We start from the raw sequence: 12,102 nt of genomic DNA, 5'->3' as shown, positions 1-12,102 counted from the left end.
TATTCACAGAGGGTAGTGTTTTACAGATTTTTTTTCACATAATTGAGATCTTTTTACCACTTTGGCAACCACATAGCTAATGATGAGAACTGTTCCCTGATTGCATGTCTTCTATAGGATTTGTCCTCAATAAATTTCTTGAAATCAGGCATCTATTGAACGTTTTGGAGCATTTCCGTGGGCAGGACTTTAGAGAAGAGCAAGCTTTTAAGGAGTGCGAGCGGGAGGGGGAATTCTCCATTGACACAGTTGCCAAAAACTGGGCACACTTGCTTTGCCCGCTGTCATTTTTATCGTTGCGAGTAAGCGGACGGCGAGGAGTCGTTCTGACACTTTTCTGAAGTTCAGTAGTTCCGTTGTGTGTGTGTGTGTGTGTGTGTGTGTGTGTGTGTGTGTGTGTGTGTGTGTGTGTGTGTGTGTGTGTGTGTGTGTGTGTGTGTGTGTGTGTGTGTGTGTGAGAGGAAAGATGCGTGTATAGGATCCAACGCATTACCCAGTACTCATCAGGTGAGCTAGTTTTCAGGGTTGATTTTGTTGCAGATGCTCAGATTTCAGCTCCATAGGAGCCCTCGTGAATTGCACAGTTGATAGAATCGTCGTCCCCACAGCAGGTGGAAAAGACCCCAGTTCAAGTCCAACTGAGGTGAGGAATTTATGGGCCTTTTTCACAACGTGGCTGAGTTAATCGGTCTTAGACGAGGATAGCATGGTTTTTTTCTTCTTCTGGAAACACGTGTTTTTCATCCAGCAAACAGAAAATTGACCACAGAACACACGCAATTTACAGGCAGTATACACGGAGCAATATGGCCCTAGTGCTGATGCTACTAAACTAACATCATCATCACTGCCATATGTTAGGTGACAGACTGAAGAAACCGGTAATTGTACTGAAGTGTATTCTTACACTCGGTGACATGTAGGTGTTGCTTGGTAAGATAGCCACCTAGATCTACAGACCCTGTTGAGGATGTCTGCAACGTGATATTTGAAGCTGAATTTTGACTCAAAATACCTCCATTATCTCTGTGCTTGGTGTCTAATGGGATGGGAGTTCATGGATTTCCAGGTCAGGTTGAACGTATATAATGATTTCAAAATACTGATTTCATTGCGTAGCTAATGAAACCAGTTTGCTGGCATAGGAATGGATGGATTTCGACAGTAAAGAGGAGCCCAAATCGGACTCAGCTCAGAGGAACACCAACCTTAACTGTCCGTGTGATGGATTTTTCATTCCACGATCAGGTGAAGAACCATTGTCATAAGGTGCGACTTTATCAATTCAAGAACATCGTCTTTGGTATGGTATGCTTCCTCACATAACTGCAGAAGGATATGGTCATCAGTTGCACTCAGCCCTCTTGAAGAGCTTCTAGAATGGTGTTGATGGTGGTGGCTAGCAGGTTTGTGATGGTGGTCCTCCGTTTCAATGCATAATGAATATATGGAGAATCACCTGGCAAAATCTGTCTGGTTATAATTCTGTCTGAATCTATCAGTTTATTGTGTCAGATTATTCTGTCTGATCATTACACAATTAATATCGTTAAAAAAAAAAAGTTTAGCGAGTAGTACAAGGGAACTATAGATTAGGATATCAGCCAGGTCGGCTGATATCCATTTGTTTAATGTTCGAAATACAGTGATTCCTCGGCCATTGTTAAGCCTTGCGGCCTTCTAACAATCTGTGGTACAATGGTCAGTCTGTTTTATTTTATTTTATTTATGTTTCACCCTATTGTTGACGTTGTTGTGGTTGCTCTTCGTTTCCGACTCTAGTGATATTTCACGTAATTTGACCTGGTGCCATCGAGGGGGGGGGACGCCCCTGACGTAACTTAAACTTTAATTCCTATTAATATAATTTTAATGCCATACTTCATATTGTTTATCACAGAAACAGAGAACCCCTAGAATTTTTTTTCCGTTAAATCTGGGTGGTTGACCCCTGATAAAGTCAACCAGATTTCACGTATGCCACGATATGTATTTTGTATATTATTGTGTGTGTTCTCGTTAACAATCTAACATAAATATACCTACGTGTACGACATAAATTTAACTAGATATGTCTATCAGTTATTCACTATTTTCTTGGATAATTCTTTGCTGTTGAAGTGCAGTACATCTTAAACCCAAATACTGTGCCTGCATGCTTTCGAATAAATGTATACAACATTTTTTGAGAGACAGTTTTTTAAAAAAATTATGTATGGATCCCCCTGAAATCAGGGCAGTCAGTTGGTTGGGAATTTTAATAATAATAAATCCGTTTTATTAGAATAAATTTAAAAAATTATTTTAACTGAATACAATCATTAATAACATTTAGTAGTCATGCGGGGTTGAACCACGGTCCACTTAATGCGGTTGTGCTCTTGCACCCTCGCTCCCCTGCACACTCGGTTATATCGTACACTTCTCAAGTAGAGGATGCATATTTGCATTGTGCAACAAGTACAATACAAATATGGAATTAGCGAATATTCCGTGTCAAGGTCTGTCTTTTAAGTGAAGTGTTTTGGAACAGGAAAGAGGTTTGCCCACCCATAGAAGTCTATTAAGACTTTTTGATACAAGTGGTAGTAGTACCGACTTCCATATCTTGATGTCAAAAATGTGGTAAAATATTTATGAATTTTTTCTTTCTTTTTTGAACTCTCTTCTGATCCTATTTGGTCAGAAGAGTTTATAATTAAATTTAATTATAAATTTAATTACTGATTCTCTCCCGACGATAAACGAACCACTGAATATTAAAGTGGAATCGTATTTTTGACCTTTATAATCAATCTTCACAGGTTTCTGCTATTTGGATAACAGATATCTTAGAATTCCTACCAACTGTGCTACCCACAAGGGCCATGTATTCCTATCCACCATACTTGATCTTCATATTTTTCATCACGAAGTATATAGTAAGGCTCTTGCAGTTTTCTGAGATATACATGAAGCATGAACATACAATAAAATAAAATATGTTCTGACTCATCTTTTCCCTTTTATTTTCTTTCTCCCTTGCTTTTTCCCCCCTAATGTTCCAATTGAATATTACTATTTTTGACCTACTGATTATGTTAATATTATCTAAGATATACCTGTATGCATATTCCAAATAACATCACTATACACTGGGTGATCACTGAATTATGACCACCAACCCAGTACTTCGTCTATCCTCCTTTTGCCCTCAGTGCAGCTATCCTAAGTGGCATTGATTCAACAAGATGTCGGAAGCGTTCGGGAGGTATGGCCAACCAAGCTGTGTGTCATACGGTCAGCAATGCAGATATGGAGGTGATTGGTGTATCTAGATGCCTGATATGCCTTTCTATAGTGTCCCACAAGTGCTCTATGGGATTGATATCGGCGGAATTCGGAGGCCAATCGATATGCTGGAAGTCAGAACTGATTTCCTCAAACCATTCCTGCACATCAAGTGCCCGATGGCTCAGCACATTGTTATCTTGGAAGATACCATCGCCATTCGGGAAAAAGTGTAACATAGTATACACAGTTAGCAAGCAGTTGACGATAGCGGAGACCACTGATACGTTGTTCCACATGCACCGGGGGTCTAAGTTCCTGCCAGTGAAACAGACCATACAACCGCCTCCACCGGCCTGCACTTTTGATACCATGCATGATGGATGAAGAGCCTCGTGTTGTTGACGCCAAATGCGTACACTACCATCCAAGTGTGGAGTAAGTAACGTGACTCATCCGACCAGCACACCTTCTTCCAGTCTTCTAACGACCAACTTGCATGCTCTTTGCGCCAGGCGAGTCTTTTACGTCGATGAACCTTGGTTAGAAGAGGATGCCGTAGGGGTCGTCGTATAGCCCATGCGTGCGACGCATGGTCATGCCAGATATTGTTCCGGGTTGACCCACGTTGTTATTGGGTAGTCAACTCTTCAACAGTGCTGCGCCTGTTCGCCTGTACGAGTCGTCGGGTCGTTGCAATGGCGTGTCCAGGTATCGTCGTAACGGGGGGCATGGCGACCAGTAAGTTTTTTAGAACGCAGGAGGCGTTCTAAAAAAAAAAATTAGGGTTAAGGAGGGGCATGTGCTCCTTCTGCCCACCCCTGAGTCGTTGTTTGACTATTTTGACGCCAGTCCTGGTACACTTTAACAACGGCGGCTTTCGAATACCCCACCAGTTCATCCGTTTGGGAAACCGAGGCACCAGCTCGTCGAGCTTCTACAATCTGTCCTTTATCAAAGTCCGATAAATCCTTCCTTTTACCCATCACGCTCGGAATTTTACTATCTACTGAACCACTGACACCTTATCTATGCTACGTAAAATAAATAAATTTTCTGTTTATACTTCGAGACGACCAAACGGTCAGAGGAGTTCACAAGATAGACAGAATACAAGAAACAGCACCATATTCAGCAGTCACGGGCTTGAACCCAGGTCACTCAAGGCACGTGTACTTATGCACCCGCGCGCCTGACCACTTGGCTACGGCGGCCTACGTAGGTCGACTAACTGCACACTCTTGTATCTCACGTGGTCAACGGGTCGCATTCAGTTTTCATAGGGGTGGTCATAATTCATGTTCATTTCTTATTATGTTCCAGCTCAGTTCTCCTAAAAAAAATAGAGGAAATCTCATGTATAAAGCTGTATTCTCTCCCATTTGTACGTATGGCGCTGGCCCCTGGTTTTGGCATGCCCGTAAAGTCAGTGTGCAGAATAGGCTATCTTCCATCCAGCGGTCTATGCGTATGACGATGCGTCGGGCCTGCAGAACTGTATCAATCCCAGTCCTCCAGGTACTCAACTGTTGTTTGCTCCTTGATTTATTACTTATTTTCCGTGATTTTAGGTTTTATATATGACATGGGACTTCTGTTGAATTTTTGAGTTTTACAGTTAACACGGCCACTGATCCAAGATTGAAAAGTCACGTTGCTGGCAGTTTTTGATTCGGCAGGGGCAAGATAACTGGAATAACTTCCCTAAGGCTCGGGTAACTTACAAACTCATTCCAAATATTCTTTCTGCATCTGTGGAAAATAATTCTCGCTGGTTTACTCCAAACTTATATACGTTATTTCTCATTTCTGGGCATGGGTTACTAAACGCCGAACTGGCTGAATTCCATTTTACAGCATTACCTCTGTGCATTTGTAAAAATACTGAAATTTGGGAACGTCCTTTTCCATTGTCACTTGTATACGGATTTACAGCTGCCTACGACATACCTTTTACTTTCGCTTGCTTCTGGTCAGGAGAGACTCTAAGGAGAACTTTTTACTTCATCAGGACTTCGCTGGACTTCATCAGGACTTTGCTGGACTTCATCAGGACTTTCCTTCGCCGAAAACTACTGCTTGCATCTAGACAATCATCTACTAGCCACTGTTGTCACAATTCAGTGATCACGGAATTTATTTAAAAATATTTATTTAATTTGCTCACTTATTTTGATAAAGCCCAATTTACAATTAATGTACAGGGTATTGTCAAAGTCGCCAATCTCGTATAATTTCATATATATGCAATTATACGAGATTGGAATAAAAGCATTTAAACTTCCATAGTACTGAAATACAGGATATGTGGTCGAGGGGTTAAATGAAAGAGTAGTACAGGTGTTTGAGCTGACCGTGGTTCTAGCCCACGGTCACTAGCCCACTATGGAAGTTTAAATGCTTTTATTCCATGCATTCTCTTGTTTATTTATTTATATATATATTTTTTAATTTCTCTTACAGTCTTCTAGGCCGTGGATCCATGTTCGTATACTCCAGGCAGCAGTTTCATCAGTTGTTGGATGTTAGCCCTGACTGGAAAAGTCAGTCCCTGCTGGATCTGGGAGCTGGAGATGGAAAAGTAACAGAGATTATGGCCCCCTACTTTCAAGACGTTTACGTGACAGAAATTTCACCTGTCATGAGGAGAGTCCTCACTAAGAAGGGATTCAAGTAAGTCCGTTCATTATTTGTTTTTTTTTGTAAGTATATACAAAGTTTGACGTTTACCTCTATGAAACAGCAGAGATGTAAACATATATATCCGAAATAACCTCTTCGTAATCTCATAAATATACATTCACGACGAGATTACAGAATACCTCCAAGGATAGGTTGGAATGTTGCTTGCAGGAGAACGTGGTGCTACAGTAACGACAAGCTTGTGGTGCCCACTTTGGTGTGTTCCCACCTTTGAAGGATACCAAAACAGACATTGTCTCGTCTGCCCATTTGTGTGGGGGAATAGTTGCATCAGGGGGATACAGTGACTTGTATAAAAATATTCCATATCTGTGAAATATTCTATAAGCTGGTCCATTATCTCATATTGTTTCGGAACACGTAGGTTTATTACAGCGACGAAAAAAAGATCGATTCATCAGACCATCACGCGGTCCATCACAACTTCTTATAGTCGTCCTGTGCTGGGCACCACCCACGCGTGTTTTTATTGTGTGATGAATTCTCCAAGGGCAATGTATGCAAACCTAGGAGTAAATCCATGGGAACAGGAGATCGTAGCTGACAACATATACTAAACACTAGTCAGACCCGTCACTTGAAAGATTTGACACACAACGTAATGGACGTCATCAAAAAATCCCAGATGGCTAGAAGTCAGTCAGATCCTAGGCTACTGCTACAACATAGACTGAACAATCTTCAGTTTTTCATAAAATAATAATATTGTACATTTTGAGATCAGAGAAACAAGATGAAGAACAATTATCATTGCATGTACACTCCCGCTTAGAAGTTTGGAATCAGCGTATGGCAATAGATTTCGGTTTTTTTTTTTTTTTTTAATTAGCTATGACAATGTAAGGTTTAATGCAAAAGAACAACACACTACAAAGTATTTTAAGATTTAGCATTGAAAAATTTACAGCAAGAATTGTTTAAATGTTTAATATTAACAGCTGTACTGATTTTTTATCGAAATATCCTCCTCCTTAGAAAGATGTAGCGATTAATTTCATAATAGTTCAACTGTTCCTTTGCATCTGCTTCTGTCTGATTGAGCTTGTGCTCTTATCTCGATGTTAAGCCAGCTCAATCCGACCTAACTCTTGTGAAGAGTTCTCTCCTTTGTACAGTCGCCTTCCTGTTTTCATTTGTAACTAATTGTTTTAGAATCCTGCAAGTATCGGGAGTCTAAACTTATGGCCATGAAGGGCAACCTGCAATGTTTTTGCAATAGTGAGCATTCTCAGGCATAGTTCGGCTCATCTTTTAGCCAAAATGGTTTATTCTTTTCTATTTGAGTTGCAGTTTACAAGTCAGCTGCATTTGAGTATAATCAAAAAATGGCCATTCCAAGTGGCCTGCGAAATTTCTCATCTACTTAGAAAACTCTGGTCAGTATCTTGAATACTGATCACAGTTCCCAAAGAAGCACTCGATATATATATAAACAGTATTTGTATTTAGCCATGTGGTGCAAGGAAGTCCCAAGCTTTTGCTGCACTAGCAAAAAATGAATAAAATAAAAACTATCTCAGTTGCTATTCAGCTGAATTTCCCCAAGATATCAGCCTCAACTACCCGTGGACTCAACTGATTCCAGCAATTAACAATTTGCTGGCTAAAAGGAAACTTCATACAACTCCATGCAAAGCCTCTTCCCTCGTAATTTGAATTTTATGATATATTTCAATTAATGTATTCCCACATGCCAGTCCTAAAAGAGTTTAAACGTATTTTCATTATAATATTAATTCGGTTATACAATTCCACAGCTTCCACCTATAAATTATTTTTAATACTAGCTATGCTTTTAAGAGTTTCATTCATTGCCCTCATGGGTAGCACAGTTGGTAGAATCGCCATTCTCTCCATACCGGGTAGAAAAGACCTCAGTTCGAGTTCCGTCAATTACGTGAGGAATTTTTATGGGCCTTTTTTATGGCTGAGTTAGTCGGTCGCAGGCAGCATGGTTTTTTCGCTCAGAAACTTGCGTTTTTCGTCCAGCAAACAAAAATCAGCCACAGACCACACTCAATTTACAGACAATATACATGAAGCAATATGGCCTTAGTCGCTGATGTGTCTAAAATCCTACTACAACAACAACTGTTGTATATCTTTCCTTCTATGTCTCGTTTAAAATCCGTCTTTTGTATCCCTTGTCTTCTTACGAACTTCTTAATTTGGCACATGTTTGGATGGCATTTTCAGGAAACATGCACTCCAACATTTATTCCATTACTTTTGCTACTAGTTTTTCATTCGTTCTATTTATAGGTTAAAATACCATCAACATTAAGTTTATTCAATCCATTTAAAGCCTTAAAAACACTTCAATCAAATTGTTTCACAAGTGCCTATTCCAAGAGGTGCAATTTGCACAATCGAAGTCTTCTGTGGTAAGAGTGCCTCTTTGTATTCTTGACTAATCTGGTTGCTCTTCTCTGTACCCGTTTCAACAGATTCACATCCTTTGGCAAATACCTGTATGCAGTACTCAAGATATGGCATTTTCATTGTCTTATGGATAATCACCTCCTTTTCCCTCCTGGCAAAGTTTCTGTATATCATTGACTGAGCTGTTTTGCAGTTTGTCTGAACTGCTCAGAGAACTTCATATTGCTCTGTACAATTACTCCTAGGTTCTTTCGCTCTCCGCCACCTTGTATGGCACCACTTAATTGGTATGCGATTCTAGATTACTTCAATTGTCTCAGCCCATCCGCCTAATTTTTCTAAATCTTGTTTAATATGCCATGATTCGTGTCATTAACCTCCCTGCCAACCTTTGTATCACATCAAACTTAGACATTAAAGCATTCCTCAGTATCGTTAATATTGTAAACAATAAGGGGGCCCAGCACTGAACTCCGAGGGTCTTCACTAATAATGTTAGTCCAAGAAGTGCATTTATAACCCCCTTCCCTTCCTCTGCCACTCAACCATCCTTTTATCTATAGCAGTAACGTCGCATTGCTCTAATTTGTATGGTAGTCTTTCGTGTGGAACAGTGTCAAAAGCTTTATTGAAATCTAATGAATAAACGATGTCAAAATTATTATTTGCCTCCAGTTCCTTTGTCACTAGCTAATCAGGTTAGACAGGATCCCCTTAACAAACCAAATTCTGTGATTTCCTTATAATTCCATTCCTGTTAAGATGATCCTGCATTACTTATTTAATCATTGGATCCATTATTTTCTGTGAAATAGAAGTCAAGTTTATAGGTCTATAATTATTCGTCGACCTTTGATTCTCTTTTATGAATAAGAGACCCGTTTGCACACCTCCAATCTATGGGGAACCTCCCCTGAATCCAAGTATGCTCTCATAATTATGGCCAAGGGTTTGCTTAATTGTTTTGCTGTGATCCCATAGCCAGGAATGTCTTGTTTACTTTAGCTTCCCAGTTATAACTTGGTTGTACTTCTGGTGTTCCCATCCATCCCTAAAACGTGAATGTAGGTGCAAAATACCTATTGTAAGGTATGGAATTATCAATTGTGTTTTTAAAATTGCTGTAACTTTTTTACTTGGATTACTAAGCTTTATACATACTCTTTTTAAGGATTCTCTCATGATATTTTAGCCTCTCTTCTTCACCTACTTGTATGTGTGGTTAGTATTAGTACATTTTCATTTGTGTAGTTATTTTTGCTGATGTATGTACAATAGTTTTCAGATTTATGCGGTTTTGGCAGCTTTCTAAATTGTTTAAGGGTCGATCACGTATTCCTCTTTATCCATTTTTTCATCTGAATATATGAAACCCTCCAGGCATATATTATTATTTTATGGAGAAGAATAAGGGATCCTAGGCAACTGCAGAAAGAAACCCAAAGAGAACTCCTCCTCCTCTTTGAAGTAAGTTTTGGCTTCAGTGCTCTGCTAATAATTGCTTCGTAAGCAGCTCTAAAAGCTTTCCTTATACGGTGGATTACTCACAATGGAAAGACTCTCCTCTCCCATATATAAAATCCCTTTGAGGAAATCGAAGTCCAACAACTCCAGACGTGAATACGATTAGACACCTTTGGGATGAACTAGAATGCCGGATCAGGGGGCAGCCAATACACTCCTCGCCTCCAGCTGAACAACCGACCCCACTGATGGAGGAATGAACACGAATTGCTCCACAACAGATAAATGCTATCATTAGAGACAAGTGTGGTCTATACCTTATTAATTGGTATCCGAATACTTCTGGTAAGGTGGCGTATTAGATATTCCTTGAGCGGCATGGTGCATAGCTTACCTGTGTTATATGTAGATAATAACTTTGGTTTAATTATATTTATTTACGAATTGTAAATATGTACATTATGGAGTAAAACGTCTCGTGGTATTTTCTCACCACTTCTTCAGTGCCAGCTGTCTTTGCAATGTCCTGTCACAAAAGGTCATCTAGGTCACAAAAACAAGTTCTCGTGGCCTAGGACCTAGGTGACTTGGACACGTCAGAGATTATTATTATTATTAGCCATATGGTGCAAGGAAGCCTAAGGCTTTTGCTACACCAGCCAAAAAAAAAAATTTCTGAGTTTCCCCAGAGAGAGAGAGAGGGGGGGGGAGAGAAAGGAATCACCAAGACAAGATGATGAGAGAGAAGATGATGATATCCAGCTCAGGACCCTGTGTGTGCCAAGCCCATACTCACCAGATGTGAGCCCCTGATGGTGTACCCTCAGGATCAGTCAGCTAATGGATTCTCCTGCAAGAGGGTCAGCTGCGTCGACGCACGAAGCTCCCCTCGTGGTGCGAGGGACAGGATTCAGTCTGGCAGAAATGCGAATATGGATGTTTGGGCAGCTCTGGCCTCCTAATTCCGAGGAATTTATTGCTTTCTGGGAAATGGATCACTTTGGATCCTGTGGTGGATAGGGATCCAGGATACTGTAAGTACTGTACTTCAATTAATCCTGATAATCTGAGTATTGGAAAACACCGCCTTATACACCAGTGTTTCCCTACCTGTGGTTCGTGTAACTTATATGAAAGTATTCCTTATCTGAAAAAGGTTGGGAAACGCTGTTCTAGACGATTCAAAAATAAGTTAGCAATTGTATTGGAAATTGAACCTGAATTTGAGCAAACAAGAATTCGCCCCATTTTATAATGAACCAAAACGAAGTTGGAACGATAGAGAAGGAAAATTTTAGGATTCACTTTTTCAACTTTCTAAAAATTCTGCATACAAATCTTTTTAGAAATTCTGCATACAAATAGTGAATAGAACATGATCTCCATTTTGAAGCAGTCATTCTCACCGAAAATAGTATTAGTACAGTTAGCAATGGCCACATGGTGCAAGGAAGCCTATATGGCTTATGCCGCACCAGCCAAAAAAAAAAATAAATAAATAAAATAATAATAAATAAATAAAATAATAATAAATAAATAAATAACAATAATAATAAATAAATAAATAACGATAATAATAAAATAACAAAAAATATATAAAATAAGAAGAAAATAATAATAGTAAGAAGAAAATAAAAAATAATTAACAAATAAGAGAAAAGGAAATGGACAATCTAAGCGTTTCCCTCCTCCCGTAGTCCAGCTCACCTTTGAATGACTGGGGTGACTTTGAGTGACTGGGGTTCAAGCCCGTGACTGCTAAATACGGTGCTGTTTCTTGTATTCTGTCTGTCATGTGAGCTTCTCTGACCGTTTGGTCGTCCTGGAGTATAAACAGAAAATTTTAATTTAATTTTTTTTATTATTTGAAAATCTTTTCGTGGTTATGAGAATTCTTATAAATGTCAGCATCAGTGGCCAGTGCTGAAGGAAGCTTTCTGAAATATGAAGTTAATCAAAACCTACCTTCTTTCCACGATGACACAGATGGATTGGCAACCATATCAATTGAATGTCTTTGCCAAGGATTTCAGATGTTAAGACGCCCGAAAAGTTAATCTTTGAAGGGGATAATTTAACGAGTATTTAGCATTAGTAGAGGCATATGATGCCAGAAAGCAAGCTTATATAGCATGTCAAAAAGGGGGGGGGGACTTTCCATTTCACCCATCCATTCACTCCAAGAAACCCAAAGAGAACTCCTCCTCCTCTTTGAAGTAAGTTTTGGCTTCAGTGCTCTGCTAATAATTGCTTCATAAGCAGCTCTAAAAGCTTTCCTTATAC

General features: G+C 39.5%; 1 protein-coding gene across 2 annotated transcripts in view; it reads left to right on the top strand.

Moving 5' to 3' along the window:
• The window catches only part of LOC150078644 (protein-L-histidine N-pros-methyltransferase), a 392,865-nt gene that overhangs the window by 366,418 nt on the left and 14,345 nt on the right, over positions 1 to 12,102 (top strand). For both annotated transcript variants that reach the window (XM_090382514.1, XM_090382515.1), the window contains exon 4: positions 5,734 to 5,943. In XM_090382514.1, the coding sequence (XP_090238640.1) occupies positions 5,734 to 5,943 (210 nt within the window). The remainder of the gene's footprint in view (positions 1 to 5,733; positions 5,944 to 12,102) is intronic.

This window comes from Mastigoproctus giganteus, chromosome 10 (genome assembly GCF_048544385.1).
Source record: "Mastigoproctus giganteus isolate SK-2022 chromosome 10, ASM4854438v1, whole genome shotgun sequence".
Classification (NCBI taxonomy): domain Eukaryota; kingdom Metazoa; phylum Arthropoda; class Arachnida; order Uropygi; family Thelyphonidae; genus Mastigoproctus; species Mastigoproctus giganteus.
The sequence above is the reverse complement of the archived record's forward strand: the minus strand, read 5'-3'. Positions and strand labels throughout refer to the sequence as shown.